The sequence below is a fragment of the Rhopilema esculentum genome, chromosome 8 (assembly GCF_057945365.1).
Source record: "Rhopilema esculentum isolate cy_ngs chromosome 8, ASM5794536v1, whole genome shotgun sequence".
Classification (NCBI taxonomy): Eukaryota; Metazoa; Cnidaria; class Scyphozoa; order Rhizostomeae; family Rhizostomatidae; genus Rhopilema; species Rhopilema esculentum.
The window spans coordinates 9,858,855-9,885,539 of record NC_142822.1 but is presented as its reverse complement, the minus strand read 5'-3'; the positions used below and the strand labels follow the sequence as shown (position 1 = coordinate 9,885,539).

Genomic DNA, 26,685 nt, shown 5'->3' with positions numbered 1-26,685 from the left:
CACGAAGAAACGGGAGCGTAGGCAGCCCCCGAAAGTTGAGGGACAACTAGACAGTTTTTATGGTCAGATCCTCTAGACCAGGGGTGTCCAACTCAATAGCAAAGGGGGCTGAAATCCATAACACATTTTAAGTCGCGGGCCGAACAAGATAAACATTTATTGAACACACTTTATCATCAATGACATAAAATGATCTGACGGGCCAGACATAATTACACGCCTGGCCGGATGTGGCCGGCGGGCCTCGAGTTGGACACTTTTGCTCTAGACTCTCGGAAATAAAGGCAAGTGCCTTTTTAGATACATCTTTGGCGCAAAAGATGTCTCTAATGAAAACGAAATTGGAAGCAGAGAAATATAGTTTGCATTCAAAATTCGGAGAAACCCTCCCTTCTTGCATTGAGCGAGCCACTATTGAAGCTCGCTTGTTTTTTATTGAAAAGAATCCAAGGGGAGAAAGCTTTGCTGAAGAAAGGAATCCAGGGTTTCATGTTGCACTTTTTGACACGTGTTGCACCTGGAAATTTTGACACGAGTAAATATGTTTTGAAAAAATCTTCTTGTTTATGCCTGAATCTCTTTGCAGTACGAGCAACCTGCGTTGGCGTTATGTTTGCCTTAAGGCCAAGTCAACAGAACAGCGTTGCAATAATCTATTGGTATTTGTTTGTTAAAATAAATCGAAGCAACAAACACAGTGAAAGAAATGTCAATATAGAAAGCCTTCTAAATCATGAATAGATAGAATACTTTAATCTCTTTGCAGTCGCTGTTTAAAATACGGGCAAGCAAAGAAAAAACACATTCTTGTTTTAAAAATAACATTTTTATTCAAAGCTGATTAATAGACTTGAGCTTCTTTTAAGGTAAATGATAGGAGATACTTTTAAAAGTTTGAATGGAAGATGTTTTTATATTACTTTTGCTTTTTTGAGAAGAGAACAATTAATGGTTTTTTTACATCAAGTTTCGTTTTGTTTGAATTGATAAGTATAGATTAAAACCAAAATTAATTCGAGTTTAGTGAAAAAACTGTGGAAATTTTTCCAACCTATCATTGACATTCCATATTTTGATTTCATATGTAAGTCGAGATAGTGGACCTTCGAAATTATTGATGCCCAATAAAAATATGAAAGTTCTGAGGTTTTGAATTTCTCACACGTTAATGGATGAACACAAATTTATAATGCCAAATTTCAACAACAGAATCTATCATGAAAAAATTTGTTTCAGGGCCAGCATAACTCTCAAAACAATGCTGACAAAGCATATTTCAGTGCTCAAAAAGCAGAAAGTACTGAAAAGCCACTTTCTTCATCGCATTTGTAAAATCATTTTCTTTTGGCCTAATTTTCATAGCTCTTTCATCTTTTCAAGTTAATGGCAGAATATCAATTCTGCAAATAGACGTTGGCAGCAAAAACGTAGTAAACATACTTCGGTAATTTCAATTTTTAATTTTCATGAGGTAGTATCGTGTCTCGCGAAAGGTGCTTTTTTCTCCTTTTTAAATTGAAAACCTCTTGATTAATCCCTTGATTACAAAATAAATTATTGACAATGTCTCTGATCACTTATAAAATTTCATTTTCGTTGCAAGTGAAAATGCTACTTAAAGTCATCAATCAATTTTTCACGAGAAACTATCAAGTATTTAATCTTCGATGAAATTAAAATAAAATTCAAACAATTAGATTCAAATATTGACCAAAGCACATAATAACATTTTTACTCTGTAATTGAAATTATTTGCACGACAACTATAACATGCTAAAAGAAAACAAATTTACAAAAACATCCTAAATCTAAGGACAGTTTTTGGTAGAAACGTCATTCGATGTATCACATCAACAAAAGTTTAGACAAGAATGAAGAAATTTCTTAACAAAATGAAGTCCAAATAGAAGCCCAGACAGCTTAACATCAACGCCAAAACAGTTTCAGACTACATTCATAGAATTAATACCGTTAACGTTGTTTTTACTAGCAATACATAAAACGTTTTGTTTTTTTTAAAACGAATACCAAACATAGCTTCACTGAAAACTTATATTGTGCTTACTGTGATTTGTTTCTAGCCCCAGTTGAAGCAGTTTAACAAGCGGTAACAACAGACACGGGTGACACCCTTGTACCCTGGGTACCAGAGCCACAAAAATACGCTCCTCTGACACTCCACACCTATCTTTTATTTCTGCGCTAGAAATGGTGTCGCTCTGGTACCCAGGGTAACATCCTTGTTGATTAGTCGGTCTGAAATAAATTTTTTTCCTAAGGCCAGATCTGTTTGTGGTTGTTTTACGACCAACGAGCTAACGTTGAAAACTATTCTTGGGGCATAATTATTTTTTCGAATATGATTTTCCCCATTTGCTAACGTCTTATTATACCCTGGACCAGATAAAAGTTAAAGATTTGTTCTCAAATGCCGACTTTTTGATATATCTGTGAGATGAAATATAATCCAGGAATATAGCCACATAAAATTGCTACACGTACATAACAAATCACTGCAGGATTATGAAACTCTATTGGTACGACTAGAAAAGCTATCTTCTGGTAGCATATTCTGGAATCTGGTCTACCTGACTCCTTAAAAGGCAACTTTTTAAGGATTTCAATAATAATCTTCCAGGCAAGTGTCACTACAATCATGTCATCCACGAGATTACTTCCCTGTCGCGGCGGCTAACCTACGAAAAAGAATTTGATTTTGTATGCTTGGTATTTGGTTTTTTGGGAATATTTCCTTACAGAAGCCTAATTACTGCTTGTAAATGCATGATTAAAAAGACGGCGATCCTTGCTTGCGTTGTCAAGCCATTCAATGAAATATTCATGCTCACAATCGTCGTATTTGCCTATTTCGCTTTTGACAGTCCAAGATACAAGGCCGCGTATTTACCTTTGTAAACACGCTTTAAATGAGGCGCAAAGCTTCTTGTAAACAATAGTAAAGCAAAGGCGAAGTATTGCTAAAACCAGCCAAGGAAACGAAAACAACTTGATTGCATTGACTACTGTCAATAGGGAAGTAAAGGACAGACTATAGCTGGAGTAAAATAGGAAACCATGTTCATGATAGTGAAGTATGGAGGTTCGTATTAATTCTAAACATATGACAAAATCTGCAAATAAAGTGTAACGAGAAATGGCGACAAGGCCCTGACTATGGTTGGATACGACAAATCTTCTTTAGGCAGTAGCCACTTGATGTTTTTTATAGTGAAGACGAGAATTTAAAATTACGTAAAAGTAGTTTAATTCGCTTCTATACAATAACACCATTCTATTTTTGTCTCAAAAATGCTTTAATAAATCCCATTATCAACTCACTACAGAATGCAAGGAACAGTTCTTCAATACCGACTGCCGAACAAAAGTTCTTCTAGAATGCATCAAAGAAAAATGCGATGCCATGAATGAAGGTAAGAAAGAAATTCGTGATAACAGTTTGCAATAGAGCAATATGACTTCCGATAACTAGAAAGTAAACAAATACAACATACGAGTTTATTACAACATTTGAAGAGCTTGAAATTCCTTCCGCAAGATTTCATCAGTATCTAAAAACTTAAATCTTCTTTTTTTTCTTATTTTGAAGAGCTAATAGACTTAGCAGATGAGAATGGCGATGTTATGTTTCTAAATGAAAGAAGAAACAGCTATGGAAAAGAATTTCTTAAACCAAGAGGAGTTTATGTTCTAGTTAGAAGAGAAAGTAAGTCAGCTGATGTCTTCACTTAATACTAAATTGGAGTAAAAACAAAAAGATTATGACAATATACGGTGTTGTTCGTTGAAAGTTGAAAATTGTTCAGCTTTCCCCCCCCCCTTAATCCAAAGGGCCCACATTTATGATAAATTTAACTCATCGTTTAAGGTGGTCTAAAGAGTCAGAGATGCAAGGCGTGATAAATAATCTTTATGTTGTGGTTGTGGTAATTTATAATGATATAGCAGTTCCATTGTTAATATCATCAATTAAAATGCAGATTATTTTTGTAATTTCTCGAGTAATGGTAAGCCGCATGAGTTCATAAGCTTCTACGCATAATATAATGCACGCAATTCCGTCAAGACATGTTGCAAAGGAAAATTCCTAACCACGAAAAGCTAGATATCCACACTGCACATCGCTCTGCAAGTATAATGCTCGACAGGCTTCTGTTTACTTTGAAGAAAGCATCTGTTTGAATAGCACTATAACTACAAATCCTCAAATTTATCACCCTCAAAACGTTCAAAAAAATCAGCTTCCGCTCTAGAATTGAAATTTAATAAGGAAGCTTACATCATTGAATATTTCATCAGAGCACGGCAGCATTTGTCGATTGGGATTTTGTTATCTGCTACGATTTCATTTAGTAAATTTTGTATTATGCTTTTTCTCTTTTACGCTTTTTTACTTTGTAGAGTGCTCCCAGAATTACCCCATATACACACCTCTACTGCAGGACAGTATTATCGTAAACGAAGGGTTCTTGAGACAATTGAGCTTGTTGCGAGAAGAGGCGATAAAGAAAGATGAAGATCAAAGGTTATTGGAAAACGATGGGGCTACTAATGGCAAGAACAAGAATTCTTCAGGACGAAGAACATATTCTACCAGGGATTCTAGTAACAGGCGGACTCAATCCTTTCTTTATGGAAAAAACAAAAAGCCAAACAATACACGGCCATCGCGATGACGTCACATTTGCAAATGTCTCATAATGTAATTAACTTAGGCCCATTTACCACATACCGTTTACTACATAGCGTTGTCCAGTTTTATTTTTAAATTTGCCAAAAATGGATTGAAGGATTGAAATTTTCATGTTAAGATTAGCCTGTGCTGAAAGTTTCATGTTGTTTGAACATACAGGCGGCGAATTACGCCCTATATATTTCACCGGAATTGGCTGCTGCAGTCAAACGATTAATTGCAACATGGCGATTTCAAATCATGGTGATGCCATACCCTGGTTACCAGAATCTCCATGATTTAGTCTCAGCTATATTGTTAGAAGCAAGTCACCGAAATTCTTTGCCACCACAGCAGTCTTCAATATTTTATCCCCGGATTCATGATGATTTGGAACCCAGGGTATATTTTCCATAGGTCTGTAGATAGCAAGAAACAAATTTGTTAACCTCAACTCAGAACTGAGAATAAAAAGAACTAAAAATTTGTCTGTTTTTTTTTTTAAATTTTTTTCCTTTAGATGGAATATGAACCAAAAATGGTCATTTTAATAACTTTCCCTAATGCGGAAGCTTTTGAAAGAAGATGGTAAAAAAGTGGCATGCCTTGCTAGCAATGAATAAATCGTAAGAGTAAAGTCAAGTCTTGAATACGAAATCTACATAAAAGAGGAGACTTGCTCTGCACTCTGCATGATAGAAAAGGCTGGTCATGTCATTTTCCTGCTTTTTATACAACTAGCTCATTTGCTACTTAGCGGACTTTTAGCAACGTGTAGGGACGGAAAGCGTTCTGTTATAAAGATTTGGGTTTGAAAAATTATTCCCTCCTCTCTGATTATTCCTCATAAGAGATTGCTACACGAAAGAAACCAATGTATTGGAAATGTACTTGGAGTTGTGCAGCATTATCGAGCGTCAAGCACAGTCTCTTCTTGTTTTCGTCAAGGTTCGTTGCAATAAACTTGCAAAGTTTCCGTGTAAAAACACAAGATAACGTGTGGAAAACTTTTGCCGGCTTTCTAAAGACAATCTGAAAAATTAATCCCTCCTCTCTGGCAATCCCACGTTAATGAAAAGAAAACCCGCAGCGGGAATACAAGTGCGAATATGATACAGTATATATCATTGGAGATGAATAAATATTGAAAAAAAACTGTAAAATGATGTCATAGACAACTTGAATGTGAACCAGCCGCAGTCCTGTCTTTGAACCACAGTTGATGGCCTCTGATTTCATAGAAATGAAATCACATAGATTTACAAAACCTACTTTATTGAATTAATTATGTTTCTGATTTTTCTATTGAATCCGTGTAGCTGATGTTGAAAAAAATAGAATACATTAAATTTTCAAAGTTATCAATAATACCTTTAATGAATTGTGAATTTTAAGTCGAAATTTTATTTATTCAATTAACCAAATAGAACTTAATAAAGATTGAGTAACCTAATCAAATTTGAAATATATAGCATTACCAGAAATTTTTGTTGCCGTTTATGCCACAAAGTCCTTTGCTTCGTCATAGACAGAAAAGATTTGTTGGTTATTCGCAATAACCAATATTGTACCACATTTTAAGTCATGGATTTCAAGCACAAGCTACAACCAACAATTACTGCCTATTAATAGAATTCATTGAAATGTTGAACATACAACGGAAATTTCCAATAAATTTGTAAGAAGGGCAAATGAATGGAACTGAAAAACTGGGACAACAAGATCATACTTTAAAGAAAACATAATTCGGTTAAAAAAATCAGGACTCTCTTCAGTCAAGCTAAAGTGCGCGTATCTCTGTGGAAGCATATAAATGGTGGGAGCGAATATTTTTAGCAACTTTAATACAAAATATCTTGAACCTTTTTTCAAACAAAATTTTGTCATAAGTTTATACTTGTTTTCCATAACTTTCAAATTGATTTTGCTTTTGAAAGCAAATGTTACCGCTTGAAAACCTTAATTGAACCATCAGTGACACATTACAAAATATATATTCATATAATTTTATCCGTGATGTATCATTTTCCTACCATTATGAAGGAACCATTGAAAATTATCTGATCCCCTGATCTCTAAAATGGGAGATCATTGATCTGGCCCGCCAGAGCCTCCATTTGAAGAGAGAGGCGATTGTCGAGTAGTGTATCCATAACAACCAGATAACCATGTTGACAAATTAAGCAACTGGCCTAAAGTTCGCTTTTCTCACGTAGCCAAAAACTTCGCATATTTTCTTAACTATTCGTGCTAAGCAGTTTGCATAAGAGATAAATGTCGTCTGGAGAAAGGCCACAAAAATGACGGATATTCTGTGCAGATGGTTAAATACTGAAGTGAAACTCGACAAAACCGTCGGTATGCTTCGTAACCTTATGAACGAAAGTTCTTCGTGTTAAAATTTATTTGCTTCCAGTTTCTTTGTTTCTGATAGCCTTATTCATTAAAGCTTGCTATAAAGCATTTTCGTCATTTTGACTTTAAAAGCAAAAGAATGATGAAGTCTATAGCCTACATATATTCAAACTGGAAGAGAAAGTCTGACATTTATTTTTTAACACCTGTTTGGATGCTAAATTGGCAGCTAGCTTGGTAAATGATTATAAAATTATCTAAGTTAAATTACGGTATTAAAGAGGAAATGTTTCGCAAAGAGAGGACAATGCTTCTAAACGCCGTCGGCACAACTATCAAGAGTAAATTTGTGACAAGATATTAAATTTTGTTTAAGGCATTTTATCTTTACAAATACCCTGCATTTCATACAGATTTCATGCAGTGCATAGAAAAGATCTTCCCCGCACCATTATATCAGCTTCTAGCTGCTATGCATAATATTTCTTTGATAAAGTTATATTTTGTCATTTTTAAAATTATTGATTTGTTATGGTATTATGGATATCCTTGCAACGAAATCAAAGAATACAAGCTGGATACACAGCTTACCAGTCATAAGTTTGAAATTAGCAAAGAGGTAGTTACTACCTACACAAATCATTCTCATGACCTGTACTTTTGTCAGTCTCAAGGGACATCTATTTTTTGGCTCAGCTGACTATGCAAAATTTTGGCAATTATCAGTGATGTTGAGCCAGAAAAATTTTGAAGGCCTATTGAGAAATTATTATTGTTGTGGCCATTTGATTTGCTAAAGAGTCATTTTGGTATAAATCTATGATACCATATATTTTAACAAATCCAAATGTAAATTATGTATGTTGTTTTGTAGCTGCTTTTCTCCCCCTCCCCTTTTCATCATCTTAGACAAAAGAGTGATTTTAAATTGTAGATGGAAAGAGTTTCTCTAATGAGTTTTCTAATGGTTACCTAATTGGAGAAATACTCAACAAACATGGTCTACAGGTATTTAAATTAAAGATTATCATGTTGTGAAGTCAAGAAATTTCAGGACAATATATATCTTTCTGTACTCAAGCCTATGCTTCTTATCACAAGAACTTGATTTTATCATCAACTCTAGCTTTCTTTAACCTTCTTTTGCTGACCAGAGTTTACAAATTAATGACTTCCTACGATGAAAAATTGAAGTTTTGCTTTGTCTCTATCTTTCACCTAGCAAGTTATTTTTTGGGCTATTCCCTGTTCTTTCAAACTTGTATAGATATAATATGACCCCTTTCAGGTAACCTGCTATATGTGGATTACCTTCAGGGTTTCTAGTCCTTAAAATCACATTGTAGAGTTCATAACATAGCAGCTGTAGGATGTTAGAGATTTTATGGCACCAAATTCCCAGGTAAAGCAAGTAAATCTGTCTACTTAGCTGTTATAGGTTTTTCTGTTGAATGGCAAGCCTAGTTTTTTACTGTTAGTTTTTTCATTGGTTTCCATACATTCAGGGCCTTATTTGAAAATAAATGTAGTCAACCTAGTTTATCACAGTCTATGACATTATAAGTGATAATAAACAGCTGGAGAATATCATTTTCAATAAATTTAGACTCTGAGTTATGCTAAGTTTTTTTATAATGTTCTATTTCAGGATGACTTCAGCTCATTTTCCAAGTCAAGGTAAATGTCTTTTTATAGTTTTATAAATTTTCTCAAACTTTAAGCATTCATTTTTTCATGAAAACTTTAATTGTTGAAGGTAGATCTCCTTATTTTTTCTCATTTTATTGTATTTTAGCACTGCTGATTCAAAGCTCAACAATTTTACCAGAATGGAACCAACAATGGCCCTTCTTGGTGTCCCTTTTGATACTAAAGTGGTAAGGGTTGAATAATGTTGAGTTACTTCATCATCCCACACTATATTATCTACATTTCGCATATTTTCTTATAAAATTAGAGGTATAAAGCTTAGAGATTTTAACATAGAATCACCCTTCTCTATGCTCCACCGCAAAGTATATTTTCTGAAATTGGTACTTGGTATATACCAAAATTTTCTTCTTGCTTATTCTAATTCTTCTTGCTTATCCTAATTTGTACCACCATTTTGTATTTTTTTTTCATCTTTTATTCCATGAATATTTTTCACAAAATTTTTAAATGTGCTTAAGTCTTTCATAGTCTCTTTTGTTGTCAACCCTGAAGTTATTATCAAAATTTTACTATTTAGGCTAAGGATATCATGAATGAAAAGCCAGGTGTTGCAACAAGACTGATCTACCAACTTTTCATTGCCCTTGGAAGGAAGACTGTGAGTAGAACTAATTGCTATTGTATTGGTTTCCAGAGAGAAATAATCAACAAAGAATGTGATACATATTTTTAAAGAAAATTTAAGAGAACAACTGGAATATAGTTAATTTCTCCTGAATTATTTTAACTATCTTTTTCATAACTCATGAAATGGTATGTGTCCTTTTAAAACTAGTCCATGAAAGGAATATTGCACAATTGTAAGGATTTTCAATAACCAGCAACTGGTGTAACACCTCTCTGCAAATGACTGTATTACTATTTTTGAGTTGTTTGTTGTTGTTGAGTTTTGAAGTATTTGAAGTATGTAAGGCCTGCTCTCTCCTGCTCTTTATATGTGTGCTATTTGAATATATATTTGAAATAATCTTTTTATCTCTCATAAAGAAAATGAATTTAACTGGTGTTGCTATGGAGACAATGAGGCCCGCTGGTCCTGCTAAGCTGAGTGAAAAAGAGACAGATTTGTATAGAGAGGTAACTGCCATGTTATTACAAAGCTTACAGTATTATATCATTTTAACACTTCGTATATTCATACAGAGCCAATACAATGTTGTACTGACTCTGTGTTATCAAGGAGAAAATAATGGAGCTGTGTTTGGTAACCTGTATGCTTGTCTAGCAGGGCAGCTAAAAAGTAAAATGTTAAAGGAAATACAATAACTTGCTTTTGTGTAGTTCAACATTGATGTAGTCTTTTGCACCTATGATTATTGTAAAATTTTCCTACAATTCAATGTTTTCAGAAAATGTTCTTGTCAGGTCTTTATATCTGCATTAATGTTGTCAATTGAATTTTACCTACTTCTGTTATATTTGAAAAACGTATTGAGACTATTATAACAAAGCTATCAATGTTAATCTTCAAAATATTTATGCATCTAGTGGAAACTGCAAAACATTGTCCTTCTTTGGAAAATAATAGTGACAGTGATGTGTCATTTTTGTGCTTGTACAGAAAATTATTTGATGAAAAAAGAGATGGTATGTTGATATGGCTTTTTTTAATTTTTCAGCGTTTGAAGACCCTGGTTCCCAGACAGGTGGATCTGAATTTTGATAACCTAGTGAAAAAGTATCATGACTGGCAAAAGGACCAGGAAGATAGAGCCCTGCAAGACAAGTAAGCATTTCTCCGATTTCATTTCTTTATGGAAACTGGAAAAATGTTAAAAAGAAGCTAAATCATACATCGAAGGATCTTATGATATCTTTAAGAATAATCGCCTAGAGCTGCATTCAAAGCTCTGCTTTTAGAGTCACCTGGAAACTGTATTTCATGCCACAAATATGCAAGGTTGTAGGTTAGTTGTTAAGATGTTGACATCAAGACAACAGTGGGCTGTAGTCTTGTTTTGCCCTATATCAACTCTAGACTGAGCTAGGACCTAGAAATGGTCTAGGACCAATCATTAAGCAGTCAGTGGCAATACAAGAATAATATACTCTTTCAAACATTCTCTTCCATAAGGAAAGAACATGCTTTTTCAAATGAAAATATTCTCTCAGCATGAATCTTTTTCATCAACTCCAGAAATAGATTTATTTAACTGCACCTCTTGCCCTTCTTCTCCTTCAGCTGCACCTTAATCCTTTCTTCTTGAGCTTATTTTGTTTATCGTTGCTCGTTGGCTGTGGAAGATATCTTGCAATCTTAATTTTTTTTGTGAAACTATATTAGCTTTGATCCGTGGTAGTTTTTGTATTTTGTAATTATTTTTTATTTACAAAAATATTAAAAGAAGAAAGAAGCATACACGAGTCAGGTTGCTCTACAAAGTGTTGGGTGACTCAGTTTTTTAGTAATTAACATTTTTCATCGTTTTCTGGGCAAATTCTAATTTTCAAATACTCTCTTGTTAAGAATGGAAGAGGATGACAAGCTACGAAAATACCAGCAAAGGGCAAGAGAACAGAATTTGCAAAGGGTATGAAAAATTTACTTTGCGCTTGACAACACTGTATTTTTTTAATTATTATGTTTGATAACAATTACTCTTAGGTGACCAGTAAATTTGGGGTCGCAAAAATAGAAGATTTGACAGACTGGTGGATTTAAGACAAAAATATTTTTCAGGTCAACCTTCAAGGGAAAGACTAAAAAATGAATATTGAAGTGTGGAGCCTTTAGTAAAAGATAGGGTTGGAAAATTTTGATAAAATTAATAAACGGGGGCGAGGGTCAGGTGTTTATTAGGCACTTAAGAGTAGATTGCTATCAGTCTCAAATGTGAAAACAACCTTGCATTCTCTTAACGGACTAGTATTTATCACGTCTACGAAGTATTTCACAGAAATTGCTAAATGTTCCATACATAGTGATGCCTTAACTTTTAAAAATACATTTCTAATGTAGTTAGTTTCCAAGGTTTTTAACGGCAAAATTTTTACAGAAATAAGAGATTAGGTATTAAATATTTTTGCATTGCTTTGTTACCAGTCAAAAAATTTGCGAGAGAAGCAAGAAGATACGATGCAGAAAATCAGAGAAGCAACTGTGAAGATACCGAAGCCTATTGAAACCAAGGTTCGTTTTTCACTGCCATATCACACTGTATGAAATCATATTTTATTTTTTTGAGAACCAATTTTAGGTTAGTCTGTTTTCTGAGATGTTCAAGTTCATACATATCTCAGTAAAGTATTTGTAATATATACTATATGTTGTAAATATGTTAAAAAGTTATTATTTTTCAACAGGTACTTTTAAAAAAAGGGAAGATTTTATTTATTATTTTTAGGATGACTGTTTAATGTTGTAAGAGAATGAGGGCTGTTTCAAGAGAAATAGTTTTGATACAAGTTTTCAAGGAAATTCTTCCCATTTGAAGTTTTAGTTTTAATTTTTAAGTAAAAAAGGCTAGTTTTCGTAAATTTTCTAACGATTTCATATGTACATTTCATTAGTTACTACTGATTATAGCTTTATACAATTGAGGCCATATTTCTTGTTCGTTATGTCTAAATATTCTAATATATTAACAATGTTCCCTTTTTCGTTTTTAAAGAAAACAAGCAAGAATCGAGCAGACCTCTTGAAGGAAAAAACTGCCAAGGTATTCGAGAAATATCATTGATTGTTTTTTAATCACTCCAGACACAACTGCGATAATTTTCTATTTCTGATCTTTTGGCAGTCATTTTGTAATTTGGTTTGCCTTTTTCCCTTAATTGTCGGTGCTAAGAATATTTTTAAACTGGCAGACTTATAACTGTCAGTTGAATACAGAGTTCATAAGTTTTTGTCTAATGTAATACTGCAATGCATTATCTTGCAGGTTCAGTTTGCCATTAATCAAGCGAAGTGTGAACCCTTTTGTCATCGTGTTTAGCGTGTTTATGAGTTGATGGAATAGACTTTGAAATCAGATATGCTAGGATAACACAAAAACAAAATTGAATGATTTCCCGATTTGTGTAATCTAGCGTCTGGCAATGTTCATCTCTTCTGGCACCTCTTTCACATAGCTTTTGTTCTTTTTAAGTGTAATGCGTCAAAGAAAAAACCCGGTAAGCTGTGCTTTAATGGCCGATAGAAAGGGAATTCTTGAAAATCATAATGATTATGCGTTTGTTTTTCAGAGTGTTTATAGAAATCTGAGCAGCTTTGAAAGCAGTCTAAAAGCCATGCCTCCGCCAATGAGTCCACTTGATATGGATCGAAGGTATGTCCTAGCTGACTTTGTCTCTCTCAAATATTTCTTATTCTCGCACTGTGCCAAGTTCTTATTCTCGCACTGGCCTTGCGATATGTGCCAAGTTTGCTCCATCAACCTTACACAATTCTTGTTCTATATAGGCCAATCTACGGTCTTTCAATTTCAGTATAATTGTTTTTGATCAATTTTTTTAAGGTTATCTACTTTCATGGCTCTTCTATTAGCATAAGCATTTCAAACTATCATATATTGTTTGTTTCATACAAGCATAAACGTTGAGATTTATTTTATAAGTTCTGATATTAGCTTCTTTTCATACACAACACGACTTATTAACTGTTTGATTCCATCCCAGCAATGTTGACACAGACATCGATGTATTTCTGAACTCAACTGCTCCAGCTATAGACAAGACATTTTCAAAGGTAAGTGAAGAGGTTCCTTTGTAAGAAGATTTTCCATTCTTACTATTGAATAAGAAATATGGAAAAACAACTCTGGAATCAACATTTATAACTATCTTTTTGTTCTGTCATGAGAATAAGCATGTAAGAGGAAACGAAGTTTGATGCAAGACACAAGAAGGGATTTATGTTCAAAATAATTGACTTACTCTACAATTATTCATGGAGACTTCTTCTCATTTACATAACTGATGTCATATTTCGACAGTGTAGGAAGAATTTACTGCCTTTATCATTATTAGCATTTCCATTGCAGAACCTCTCTTTATAACCTCTTTTTGAATATACATATTGTTTTGTCTCAGTTATTCCTTATTTTATTCAACCTGCCTTGGCTTTCTCGTAGATTTCTGTTTTTATTTGGGTCATGCTGTAGTTTTGCTAATCGAAATTCTTGCTGTCAAATTTTTATTTCTTTGTATTTCAGCCAGCACTGAATAACGACTATGTAGCGAAAATTCGCAGACGTCTAGAAGAAGATGCAAAAGCCAGAAAGGTAGCTGTATTTTATTTTGCTACCTACTGTCGGTTTTGATGTGTCAATCAATAGACAGTTTGTGTTGGGAAGTTTTTTTTCATTTTATTTTCTGTTTACTGGACTCCTGGTTTTTTTGCCGCTTTTTTTGTATCTCACTTAATCTTGCAATAGATGTTTCCTAGTGAGCAATGGAAATACCTCTCTTAAATATGAAAAATTGCAAATGCAATGCCATGGAGATGAAATTACTAAATCTGGTTGATATTACAACGGTAGTGCCATACATAAATGTAAAACAAAGCTAGATGTCACGCTCCAAGTTTTCTGAAGTTTATGAAGATGTTGATATACAAATAAATACAAAAAGGAATGCTATAAATGACACGTGATAGGACGTGGTTGTTCTAATCTGGATTTGAGTAAGCTTTTTTTTCCAAAAGAAAGTTGATTGTTAAGTTAGAGATATTCTCACTCGTGTGAATCATTTCAATAAGACCAAAGTATTGAAAACATACGTTTGCTCTATGCTTGTTTGCGCAACTGATGGCCTAACAGAAATTTAGATTTTTTTTCTAATTTTCAAGGAGCGAGAAAAAAGAAGAAGACGTGTTCTGGTTGAGCAGTTGAAGTCACATGAATTGCAAGAGGTAAGGCTAATGATGCTGAAAAATATTATCTATCTTGGTTTATAACCTCGATATTACGAAAAGTTATATTTATTTTAAAGGAAAATATCGTCATTTTGATCTCAGTTCCTAATATTTCAAATATATTTAGTAATTTTAGTTGAACGTCTTGTTGTAATATATTCTGTTGTTATCAGATATATTTGTCTGATCTTAGATATTTTTGGTCTTAATATCTAGCATCTTTCTTTGTTCTTATTCGAGTATGTTCACGGGGTTACGATAATAACTATCAACGGAATTTATGAAACGTGTCAATGAAACTTGGCTGCAGCTCGTATTATGTAGCTCGAGGCTTAAAATGCCTTTAGATTGGGAGGAACCAGTGAAGGTGTTTTACATGTTGAACTAAACCGTTGAGTGGGGGGGGGGGGGGGGGGAGTTGGTAGTCGTAGACAAACCAAGATTAGACAAGCATAGGTTTAATTAACGGAGACTGTGCTGTGAATAAATATTTGACTAAGTTAAAGTAATGTAGAAACTGATGGCAAGGACCATTCCAATTTCAAGTAGGGAGTTTTTTTTGGATTAAAAAGGATGTTGAATTGAGAAGTGGAGGGATCTTCTAAAAGCCGACAAGTATTCTCGTCCACAGAGTATTGAATTTTGAAACAATTTGCAAATTTATTAAAAGGTATTTGCTAATTTTCACAACATGAAGTTTTGAGTGGGTATGTATATATGAAAACATCGTTTGAATATATGATTCTTGGTTTCTTGCTCAGGAAGCTCATCGAGAAGAAATGCTGGTTAACAGGCTGATGCGACAATCTCAAATGGAAAGACGTATTGCTGTTCAGTTGATGCATGTTCGACACGAGAAAGAAGTCATCAAGAAAAATAGGTCAGATTTGTTTACGCAAGTTCACCGTAGGCATTTAAAAACAGGCTGCAGGGAAACTGGGTTTTGAGCACCATTTTGAAAGCTTAATGTTCGTCTCCTATGTCTAGGGAAATACCTAATGATTCTTTTACCGATCTGCCTTAAAATGCTTCATACCGTAAAGGCACAACTATATGCGCTAATTGGTTCATAGAACAAGGTGACTCCTAGTTGCAAATACGAGTTTCAAATTTAGTGCAATTTTCAGGCAACTATCGGAAAGTATCTATCTATCTCCTTTTTTGCGCTATTCATACAAACTTTACCATCTTTTGCGTATTTTGATAATTTTTTTTGTAAGTGTGGAACGTTGCGTCCTGGATTCCAAGAGCATCCGCATGAAACGAAGCCATTATTACGCATGCTCTTTAACTCCATGGCTGAGAGTTTCCTCACTCATTCGAAAATTTTCGCACGCTCATCTCCCCAGCAATTCAAGTCTTTTCTGTCTGCCAATTCTTTCCTTTGGGCGCTTTTTTTTGTGGAAAATACAATAGTGTCTGCTCGAGCTGCTTATGTAATCGGTGATCTACTCTCAATTACATATCACTGTATGCTCATCAAAGTTGCCTCTACATTAAATTGATTTTCAAGCTATTGTACTGATTTTTGCAATCATGATACTTTTAGAATGCTGAGAGAGGAACAGTTTACAGAGAGGCGTTTGAAAGACTTTGCTGATGCACTTAATCGGGAAGCCGTGAGTTTTTTAAGCAAATCTTGTACATGTCTTTGTACAATGCTAGGGTTTTTATAAGATATAACTTGTTCTTTGCTGTAAAGAATTTGCCTTGCTTATAAAGTAAAATTCAAACAATCTTTTGGTGGTACAAAACTTGTAAATGGCTTTGAAAAAAGCAAACATCTAGTAAACTAAAGCTTTTCGTCTGACACTCTTCAGAGTTTAAAACGTCAGAACATAGATCGAAAACTCTACGCTAAGAAATATATATACCCAGTTGTGGATCGAAATAGGCCATTCAGAAACACGAGCACGTGACTGTAAAGGTTGACCAATCAGTGCCGCTTGCCTATTAGAATGTTACCAATGAAGTTCTAAGGTGAAAACGAACTCCTTTTGTCTACACAGTAGCGGTTTTTTCGTGCTTATGTAGATAGATTCTAAAGCTTTAGTTTACTAAATGTTTGCTTTTTTCAAAGCCATTTAAAAGTTAAATTCATTACCCAACAAGTTCAATAGAGGCAATTTTTTACGCATCAAAATAAAATGTGTAAAAGGATTTTGTCTTTCATTTTTTATCAACCTACAAGTTGCCAATGGTCCAAAAAATTTAGTTTGATTTTCGATCATAAATTTGAAGAAAATTTAAATCCTACGACGAAACTTCGAATTGACAACTCTTTCTTTCTTTGTAAATCAATTTGTTCTAGCTTGGTACAATTAAAATTTTGACAAAAGCTGTTTAAACCCAGATTAGCTAAATATCAAATTTAGGTTTTCCTATGTTAAGAAGGAATTTGTCTGAAGAGTAAAATATGATTAACTTTAAACAATCATGAAAAAAAATATTTGATTTGAACAATTATGAACAACTGTTAACATATTCCAAAAACATCCCTTTTTTCCACAAAAATATTTTCGTATCTGAATTGTGCCTTTTTTGGTCGATTCAATTACACGTCCATGCTACTATAATTTCATCTTATCAACGCCTGTTCATAATGTCCTGAACTTTTGATAGAATGTATTGAATTTATATCAAAATTATCTGTGATTTGTTTGCAAATCTTGTTTCTATACTTTTCAAGTGTATAAAATGTTTCTCTTCTTAGGATTTGTGCAGGGAAGCAAAAATTGAATATGAACAAGATGTAAATCACAATATTGAAGTGCATAGTGCCATTGTAGCTGAAAAAGCCAAAGCAAAATATGCCAAACGATACAATATCTGCAAAGATGTAAGTCAAGCTTTAAATGTTAAATTTCATCTACATGAGCAATTAATTATTGTCAATTCTTCCTAGACAAGTTTCCCTGAAAAGCGCCTTTCGTTTGTATAGGTTGGGTCAAATTAAGGAATTCTCTACTAGAAAAGCGTTCTTGTATTAAAACTAACACGGCAGTTGTTGATCAAATGCGCTTGCTAAGTTTACAAATTTTACATTGAAAAACTTTTTGATCTGGTCTATAGACCAATCACTTGGTGTAGTTTTTCGGTCCCGAGTGCTATCGCGTCCGCCAAGCTTGTTTTAGGAAAAACAATCGATTTCTGGGTCTTTTTAGCAGTCCATTGGCCTGACTGCAATGATTGGCTGCCTAAGGTTAAACCAATCTCTTTATCTTTTGGGTTTCCGTCATTTCATTTTGATACACAAATAGGACTGGTGCTGTAATAGTAGTAAGTAGAATTTTTGTCGATTAACGAAGTCGTTTGCCTTAAATATTCATGGCAAAGAAAGTACAGACTTCGTTGTTTCAATCCAAGCGTGAAAAATCTCCAAGAGAACTTTCTACCCTTCTTCACGAACATTGATACTTGTTACAGAATCCTGTCAAGGATTGCTCGCTTTGACGAGACTTAAACTGAGGCTATTTAGAAATGGCTTCTTTGCCTTATCGTTAATTTTCAATTGTAGAATGGGTGGTTAATGTATTGTACACTGGCCAAAAAATTATTCGAAGTTTCATGAAGCTGGAAGTTTCTTTCTCTCTTAATTTCATGTGCTATGATTATTATAATATTTAATGACCACATGATTATTAAAATAACTATCTATTGAGTTAGAAAGTGATTATTCGTTTCCATAGTTTCTTACCACTATGGCCTTTATTTCATTTAGATCTTGTTCAATATCGTGGACTTTTCATGCAAAGTTGGCGAATACCGTGAATTAACAGAGAAGTATGCTAGAACTTTGCATCCTAAATCGAATTTAGGCTTGAAAACAATTCGAGTTTTAATCTTCATGCTGCATGTGAATTTTCTCATTTCCTTTATTCTACTCTTAGCAACTTTTGAACATTTTACATATATAAAAATTAATTTTGAATATATATATAATTTATTTACGTCTTTATCTGCCAGACTTCTTCCACCCAAACTCGTCAGAGACTGGAAGGCTTTGTTTGTAGAAGGAAAGCCCTTATACCCGCCAATCGTGAGTTAAAATTTTTCTTGAAAATAATATTCAACATAGATTTGTTTAATTTTTTTCATATCTTATAAAGTTTCAATAAAGCTCTTTTCGAGATCGTTTTAAATTAAAATACTTAGTCAAGGATCTGATCAATAGTGTTTGAAGTAATTCATCCTGGATCAAACGCACCCCGCTAGAAATCGATCCCCATATAAACTCACAACATTTGGAAGCGTAAATTCACCCCATATGAAACCGCATCCTCGATTGAGTCACGCCCATTTTGAGTTTACTAACTGTTGTTGAAATTTCATGTAAATAGAGGTCTGCTAAAAGCAAAACATGGCGGAAACCATGTCTTTGTCAATAATATCTTGTAATTTTGCAGAATGAAATATGTACTTGAATGCAGGGTGCTTGACTATAGCAAGACAGCTTATAAGAACTTTAATTCCTATGTTCTCCCGGCTTGTTAAATGTTTAGCATCTTGGGTATGACAATGTTTCTTTTGTAAGCCGTCTGTCTTCCAGGTTGTTGATGAAGAAAGCAACAACGAAGTCGATGCATTGGAAGAAGAAAAACAGCTTTTGCTAGACGAGAAAGATTTCCTTGAGTATAAAGTGAGTGCGTTCAGTTTGAAGCATTTGTTGTAGTTAAATTTAAACAAAAATTGCAGCAATGTAAGATAAGAGGTGATCAACTCTGGTACTTTCCCTTGTATGGTACTTACCCTATAAGGTGATCAATATCCTTATACACGATCATTAAGGAAGTTATGAATTTGAATTTTGAACCGGAAAGATCTGAGCAATATACAAACTTTCTACTTATAGTTTTAAGCAACCATTAAATACCCACCAAATGCTTTGGCAAAATATCATAAACCCAGGTGTTATGGAAATGGAAACAGATAGTATTATAATAGTATTCATTTATGCAAATTTTTTGTTAAAGTTTTTTATGGAAAAGGTGACTCATCTTTTGCATTTTGAAGTTTTATGACGCTTTTATGGAAATCTTTGCTAAAGAGTTTGTTTTTTTTGTAAACTTACACAGAATTTTGATGGAGAATGGATACCTTCGACCGAAAACGGCGAAGCAGTGCCGCTGAAGGACAATGTCATACTTGGTCATGTTTTACATAGAATGTTTTCTATTGTCTCGCCTCCTGCTGTAAGTTTTTCCCTCCTTTAATAATTTTAATTTCATTATAATCTTTGCATTATTTTATCTAAGATTATATTTAAGCAATATATTTAACCCTAGTTTCGTCAGAGACATTTTTGAGCGCGCACCCGAAGCGTTCAATCCCTAGATTTCATTGGCTGAGCTCTTGCGTGAGCGCCTTGGAGTAGGAGCGAGACCTACTCTCAAACGCGCGCGAGCGAGCATGAAACTGATTGCAGCGACCGTGATCATTTCCAATGTACGCATGCATAGGTTTGAGCGCTTCGAATGCGCGCTCAAAAATGTCTCTGACGAAATTAGGCTTTAGACTCACTTCCAGGTATCTTTGACGATGCTGTCTCGCACAAACTGTATTCTTTTACCGGCTATACTGTATTGTATTCTATATGATATGCTGGTAATAATGATCGCAACTTTTGGTTACAAAAATATCTAAGAATTTACAATATATCAGGCTATCAGTTCTCCGAATGATCGCACTTGAATTTGCATTAGTTATATGTAACGGCGCTGTTCTACCAATCCACTTGTGTACAACCCTTTTTATGCAACATCGATGGTTCTTCAAAAGAATCTGAAGCTGTAATTGTGACAATCATAACTTGCTTTAACTTTCAGCCAACACCACCTCCACCGCAGTTTCCACCCTGTCCTCTAAAAATAAGTGTTATTGGGAAATTCTTCAGTGGAAAGTCGACAGCAATTCAACACATCGTGGAAAGTGAGTAAAAAATATTTTATCCTTCTTTGTAGCACTGAGAGAGTTTTTTATATCAAGTAGAGTGTCAACAACGTAATGACTTTGTTTTCAATATTAAATTTCAAAATTATCCCGAATAACAATCTAAATAGGTAATATTTTTCAAACAGCTCACCGCATTGTCTCTATCAATGTTGATGAAATTGTGGAGGAGGCTTTACAGGCCTTTAAAAATAAGGAAAGCGTCATGGTGACAGAGGAGAAAGAAAGCGAAGAACAAAAGGTAAGGATAAGTTAATCTGTAAATGGCTTTTAAAAAGCAAAAACTTTACAACACATTAAGAGGTTTTTCGACTTACCCTTTTCAGAGTTTGAAACGTCAGAATAAGGGCGCGAAAGTACAAGAGGCAAATACATAACCATTTGTGGATCGAAATAGGCCAATCAGAAAAACGCGTCCGGTATAGTTACCCAATCAGTACCGGGTGCCTTTAGAAAAATCACCACTGGGGTCCAATAGAGAAGACGAACTCAATCGTTTTTAACACTTGCTCTCAACTAATAACAATTGAAACAGTAAGGGTTGGGTGCAAGGAACATTGATACAAATTTTACAAAAAGTACAAAATGTTCCATGCTGTAAAATTTCTTCAGCTGCTGGACCAAGGTGAATTTAGATGTGGATCGACAATCAATGCGCGAAAGTTTCCTGTGTCTGCAAAACAAGCTCCTAAATAGCACAGTAAATAAAATTGTTTGTTGAATAATAAGCAGATTGAAAATAATTAGAAGGAAGAAGACATTTCAGAAATTCGTTAGTGGAAATTTTTATACATGTTTTTTAATTTCTTCGTTAGATTTTTTTATGCAAATGCTTATCAGTTTTATGTTCTGCCCTTAAAGACGATTGAAGGAAACTCTGTGGACGAGACCGATGCAAAACAAAATCAAAATGGTGTAGCTGAACCAGATGACGTTCAAGCTCAAATCACCGAGAAAGGTTAGAATGTTTGCCCATTTATACTTTGTTTTTTTCTGAGATCTATCAGGAGGGTTCACAGAATCAGGCTATAATGAGCAGGTCCATTTTTCAACCTGGCATAGATTTTATGAGCAATTCAGCTACGCATTATGATATAATGCATTTTATGTATAATTTATAACACAATATCGATTTCCTAAAGCATATGAAATTTATCTAAGCGTGTTGTCTATGATTGTTTTCGCTTTTTAGAAGAGACCGAGAAAGTAGCTGAGATCCCAATCACGACTTCGGTTGAAAACAAACATAATGGTTCACTCAAAAGTGAGAAGGCAGAGTCCGTTAAAACCTTTGGGTCATCTCACAGCCTCAAGTCAGCAACTTCAGCTTTAATGGTAAGTAAATGTACCCTAGCTGTAACCTTTTGAGTTAGCTATCATTCGATATGGCTCGTTCTCAATGAATAGACTGCACAAACACTCAGGGTCGCCGAGAGGTATTGGAGGCCCTGGGGAAAAACCGAAAGACAAGGCCTTGTGCAAGCGAAATTTTTTGAAACAACGCTTTTCAGATGAGAATAAAAATTTTTCAGAATATTTATAACAGGCAATTTCTTGCAGCTATTTTCTTGCCATATTTTAAACCGTTTAGATATTTTTAGGAATACCTTTGCTACATTTGATTAATGCGATTTTTAAAATGGAATTCATCACTTTATGAAGCCCCCAGCCCCCTAGATCTCGAGGCTCTAGGGAAATTTAACCCGTTCTCGGTGCTCTGTATGATGGTACCTGCTACTGCTGGGGAATCGTTGATATTTACGTGACAATTATCAATGAAAATCAGATTGATATTGACAAGTGTAATATAATTGTATTGTATTAAAATAGTCACAATGGCAAATATAGAATTTACTCTATTTACATCAAGATGTTTTCTGTAATTTTCAGTTTTTATTGCTAGCAAAAAATTTTTTCATCATGCTAGCTCTAAAAGTATATATTATAGATGTATCTCTGATCGTCAAAATTTTGACTCTTTCCCACTTTTTTACACAATGAAACACGTTTTACCAATTTCGTTGTTGAAGCTAATGAAGCTTCGTTGTTCGTGCTTGTTATTTTCTATCTTTTATGCCCTTTAGTTCACAAACCGTGCAAAACTCGGAAGCAAGGCATTTACCGTAATGAAAAAAGGAAAACCATTGCCAGATGCTTTACTGGTGGACATAATCATTGAAGAAATAAGGTTAGTTTTTGAGACAAATATTATTTTGTGTTGCTAGATCTTAATGCTTGTTATTTTTTATTTTCAGGCCAGCTAATTTACATTTCCTCTGATTATACCTGATTGCTATTCTTAGACATATAAGGTGTAGAATGCAGCAACTCTTACTAATATATGTTTTGATCCTGCAAAATACAATGATAACTTTTATTGATAAACCTTGAAACCAAAATTGATTGTGACTTTTCTTGGAGCATTGATGTCAGAATTGATTGACTTAGCCGGCGTTGTATAAATGGTTTTATCAAAGTGCAATGCAAATTATTTTTTTAACTTCAAGTTATGTAATGTTTGCATTTTAATAAGTGACTTTTCACATTCACGTAGTAACTTGCTCTCTAGATGTTTTTAAGAATTTTAGGTATTTGACTTCTGATATCACAAATACTAAAATTGAACACATTGTTAGAATTACCAAAACGCAATTGACTAATGGTGTTTCGATTGCGTTTCAATACGTTTTACCTATTTTTAGAAATATTCCAGAGGGAACTGGCTGGATACTTGACGGTTTTCCAACAACAATAAACCAGGCAAAGGTAATTTTCATCTGGCGTATAATCTTTTAAGGCACAGCCTAGCAAGTTGTTTGATATACGCTAACAGCGCCAGCAAAGCATGACACGCCCCACGTTGGGCACCATTATTTTGTAATATTTGGCAGAATATATTGAGAAACATAACTATTTACATAACTGCATCTTTGATTATAAATAACAACTGACGCCTAGACTCTACAAGCAACTCCCAGCTCTTACTAAAAGAACTCACTTAGTAATGCGAAAGTGTTTACTCATACCCTGTGGTATGTCACGTGCTGTAGAGGTTGGCGCGAGCCTTTCCAACAAAGGCCTTTTTTATTTACACTTACCACACGATTTTTCTCTCTGACTGACTCTCTGCCATAAAAGTTGACAATAATCACAGGCCACAACTATCTTTTTCGACCTTCGATTGATCGTCTGTCTTATTGTCTGTCCTTTTAATTGTCTCAATCATGAATCAACAATAAATTTTGTGAAACGCTCATTTAAGCTCACAACAATTCAGAAATATGATAAAAAGCCGGAAGTGAGGTACCTGCAACTTGCAACATCTGCAGATAATTGGTTACCAGATAGCATCTTGTATATTTTCATCTTTACATTTTATCTATATTTTTCTTCTTTATAACTTCCAAATGTGTTGTTTTTTTAATTTCTGTAAAAATATTGTTTAAACCAACTGTAAGTAAAGAAATTATCATAATTTTAGTTCTTTTGGTGCGATTTTTTGCTGAACCACTCGAATTTTTTTCCACACTTATTACGATATTTTGTTTTTATAGCTGCTCGAGAAGGCCTTAACTGGTAACGATGCTTCTTCTGGTGGGACCAAAAATGGGAAAGATAGCAAGAAAACCAAGAAGTCTAAAATAGTTTCCGATCCTCATCCATCTACTGAGGTAGGTTTTGATCTTCATATTTATTCTACTTTCCTTTTGTTGCCAAATATCCCAATAATGTAAGTTCTCTTACAATGTCTTTAAAATAATAATAATATTAGTTTACACTTTTGGATTCATGAACACGAGCACGATTCACTCGATTCAGTTCGGTTCAATTCAGTTTGCCATGGTCAAATTTGGTCCATAAACATCTCCCCCTTATGCAGGCTTCCGTGTTCCGTTCATTCCACCATTCTATTCTCTGATCTTACCTACGCATTCCGTCTTCCGTCTGCTTCGTCTTTCATTTCCCTTGATTTCTCATTCTATCAAAGCCGACATAACGCCCTATCTCTTCGTTTCTAACGTTCTTATCTTCGGATTATCCTTGATTACTTCCACTATGCCTTTTTCCTTTAAAACCTCTACATTAGCTCTCGCCCACTCGTTGGTTCACCTCTCTCTCCAATTGAACGTCATCATTTTTTGCCTTAAGATATCTCAAGAGCGTCAACCCAGGCTGTTTCCTTGAAGATTTTTTCGAAATTTTTTTAAAGCTTGTGCTTAGCTCAAACCGTCAAGAATTCACATTTATGTAGTGAGTTAAATTCTCAATCCGTGCTCAATTAGGAGAACCAAGATAGTCAAATGAAACTCACTGTTTACGCTCTTTTTTGGGTCGTGTCAAGTTTTCTCGATGCCCAATTCCAACAGATATTTCTGAATGTGCAGTTCTTAGTGAAATTGCCAAAACAGACTGTCGAAAAACCGTCGTTTTTAAGACTGATGTGTACTTCTTTTACTATCTTCTGAATCCTCAAGCAGTGAAAAACAATTCTAAAATCGATCGTCTAAAACCATTTATACCATTTTCTCGTGTCTTAATTGTGAAAAATGTATTCATCCTTTGTTACTGAATATATTTTTTCCTTTCTTGATTGTTTCATTTGTTTGAAATAGGGACGTAGTTAAAGGAAGCTTGTGGGGTGTGCCACGTCACTCGAAAAAAATCACGTTAGAAATGAGGAGTTTTTTGCCATCGTTCAAGTGCTTCGTTACTTTAACTGTGTATGTTCCTTTTTAGGTGGCGACGGTTAAAAGTGGCCTTGACTTGGTTTGTTTGTTTGAAATCGATGATGCTGTTATACTGAAAAGAGCTGAAGGCAGAACATGTAAATATCTCTAATATTTTCTGCAGAGCTGTGAATCCTTGTTTTTTTCTGGGTACCAAGTTGCAGGAAAATATTTTGGCTGTTGAAAATTTCTTCCAGAAGTATCATTTCTCGCACATAAAATATAGCAATTCTTTTTTATTGTTTGACAAGTTCAATGCTTCAATTTTTCGATTTTTGTGAGTATCTGTAAGGAAGCGATAAAAGAAATCATTTTATTGTAAATTCTTTTATGAAACTATCAATGTACAATGGATATTTTCTTAGTTGATGATTTCATTTTCGCACCTCAAATGTAATTGATGCAATGAACATCACTCATGTTGCCATGAACATTTTTAACACCGCTTGCTCTATTGTCTTATTCTTCAGACGATCCCTCCTCAGCTGATGTTTTTCATCAAGAATTTGACCCACCACCAGAAGGCTCCTACACAGGAGTTCTTGCACAGGCCAAGGTTCAGCCAGTTTTAGACCCTTCCAATGACAAAGAGCAAGTTCAATCCAGGTACGCAGTTTGCTGGAAAAATTGCATCAACCATTAGTCTTTTACACGAAGAGAAAATCTTTGATGCTTTCTATATTTTAATGGCGTTTCTTGCTGTTCATAGTGCTACAGAATTGTTGTTGCTGTTGTTGTTTGCCTTTCTATTTCTGTTGCTGTTTTTCTTGTTGTTGTTGTTGCTTGCAGAATTCCCTACTCAAGTATCCTAACTGAAAATTCTGCATGGAACACAAATCTTCTTTATATCAGATCTGTTTGGAAATCTGATGGTAGTGGTGTAGTCGATATTCATTGAAATATATAAGTTAAATGCAATAACGAAAATGTGAATTTTGTAAGTGATATTTTGCAAGGCTTTGTCTCGCTCTGAATAGGTGTAGCTGTACGAGGCAGTAATCTAAGAGATATCTGTCGTATCCTGTAAACATACACCATTCTTATCTAAAAAGCGATTTTATGATTTATCTTTTTGTGTCTTTGTAATTAGACAGTTTCCACTGCAAATATCATTGCTGATGATACATCAAACAATCTGCTATCTGTGTATCTTTTTCTGCAATGAATAATGACTGGCGACCCGCTATTGTTTTTATTTTAGACTTGCAAGCTTTCAAGATACCCTGCCAAAGTTGGAAAAATGGTATGGGAAATTTGGTGTCTTGCAAAAACTGGATGCAGCTAAACCAAGTGGTAATGACAGATTCCATTGATTTTTGCTCTTGTCTAAAATGATTTCTCAATTCAACTCGAAGTTCGCTCATGACTAGGTTGATTTCTTGCTTGCATTATTCAGT

The 26,685-nt window shown here is 34.4% G+C and overlaps 2 protein-coding genes across 2 annotated transcripts in view; both read left to right on the top strand.

Moving 5' to 3' along the window:
• Positions 1 to 1,495: 1,495 nt before the first annotated feature.
• Positions 1,496 to 6,745, top strand: LOC135694978 (uncharacterized protein CXorf65 homolog). Its single transcript, XM_065213893.2, has 4 exons — positions 1,496 to 3,100; positions 3,345 to 3,431; positions 3,608 to 3,724; positions 4,420 to 6,745. The coding sequence occupies exons 1-4, from the start codon at positions 3,076 to 3,078 to the stop codon at positions 4,692 to 4,694; spliced, it is 504 nt and encodes a 167-aa protein (XP_065069965.2). The 5' UTR covers positions 1,496 to 3,075; the 3' UTR covers positions 4,695 to 6,745.
• Positions 6,746 to 6,848: 103 nt separating this feature from the next.
• The window catches only part of LOC135694974 (sperm flagella and cilia-associated protein 2), a 45,026-nt gene continuing 25,189 nt past the window's right edge, over positions 6,849 to 26,685 (top strand). The window contains exons 1-31 of the mRNA XM_065213883.2: positions 6,849 to 7,048; positions 7,980 to 8,053; positions 8,694 to 8,722; positions 8,841 to 8,922; positions 9,276 to 9,356; positions 9,746 to 9,835; positions 10,378 to 10,484; positions 11,226 to 11,289; positions 11,802 to 11,888; positions 12,370 to 12,417; positions 12,944 to 13,026; positions 13,376 to 13,445; positions 13,912 to 13,980; positions 14,547 to 14,609; positions 15,374 to 15,492; positions 16,162 to 16,231; positions 17,326 to 17,451; positions 18,334 to 18,395; positions 18,579 to 18,651; positions 19,162 to 19,251; positions 19,688 to 19,804; positions 20,438 to 20,540; positions 20,690 to 20,802; positions 21,423 to 21,519; positions 21,754 to 21,896; positions 22,646 to 22,749; positions 23,264 to 23,327; positions 24,116 to 24,232; positions 25,299 to 25,386; positions 25,759 to 25,894; positions 26,490 to 26,581. Coding sequence (XP_065069955.2) covers positions 6,991 to 7,048; positions 7,980 to 8,053; positions 8,694 to 8,722; positions 8,841 to 8,922; positions 9,276 to 9,356; positions 9,746 to 9,835; positions 10,378 to 10,484; positions 11,226 to 11,289; positions 11,802 to 11,888; positions 12,370 to 12,417; positions 12,944 to 13,026; positions 13,376 to 13,445; positions 13,912 to 13,980; positions 14,547 to 14,609; positions 15,374 to 15,492; positions 16,162 to 16,231; positions 17,326 to 17,451; positions 18,334 to 18,395; positions 18,579 to 18,651; positions 19,162 to 19,251; positions 19,688 to 19,804; positions 20,438 to 20,540; positions 20,690 to 20,802; positions 21,423 to 21,519; positions 21,754 to 21,896; positions 22,646 to 22,749; positions 23,264 to 23,327; positions 24,116 to 24,232; positions 25,299 to 25,386; positions 25,759 to 25,894; positions 26,490 to 26,581 — 2,719 coding nt within the window. The 5' untranslated portion in view covers positions 6,849 to 6,990. The remainder of the gene's footprint in view (positions 7,049 to 7,979; positions 8,054 to 8,693; positions 8,723 to 8,840; positions 8,923 to 9,275; positions 9,357 to 9,745; positions 9,836 to 10,377; positions 10,485 to 11,225; positions 11,290 to 11,801; positions 11,889 to 12,369; positions 12,418 to 12,943; positions 13,027 to 13,375; positions 13,446 to 13,911; positions 13,981 to 14,546; positions 14,610 to 15,373; positions 15,493 to 16,161; positions 16,232 to 17,325; positions 17,452 to 18,333; positions 18,396 to 18,578; positions 18,652 to 19,161; positions 19,252 to 19,687; positions 19,805 to 20,437; positions 20,541 to 20,689; positions 20,803 to 21,422; positions 21,520 to 21,753; positions 21,897 to 22,645; positions 22,750 to 23,263; positions 23,328 to 24,115; positions 24,233 to 25,298; positions 25,387 to 25,758; positions 25,895 to 26,489; positions 26,582 to 26,685) is intronic.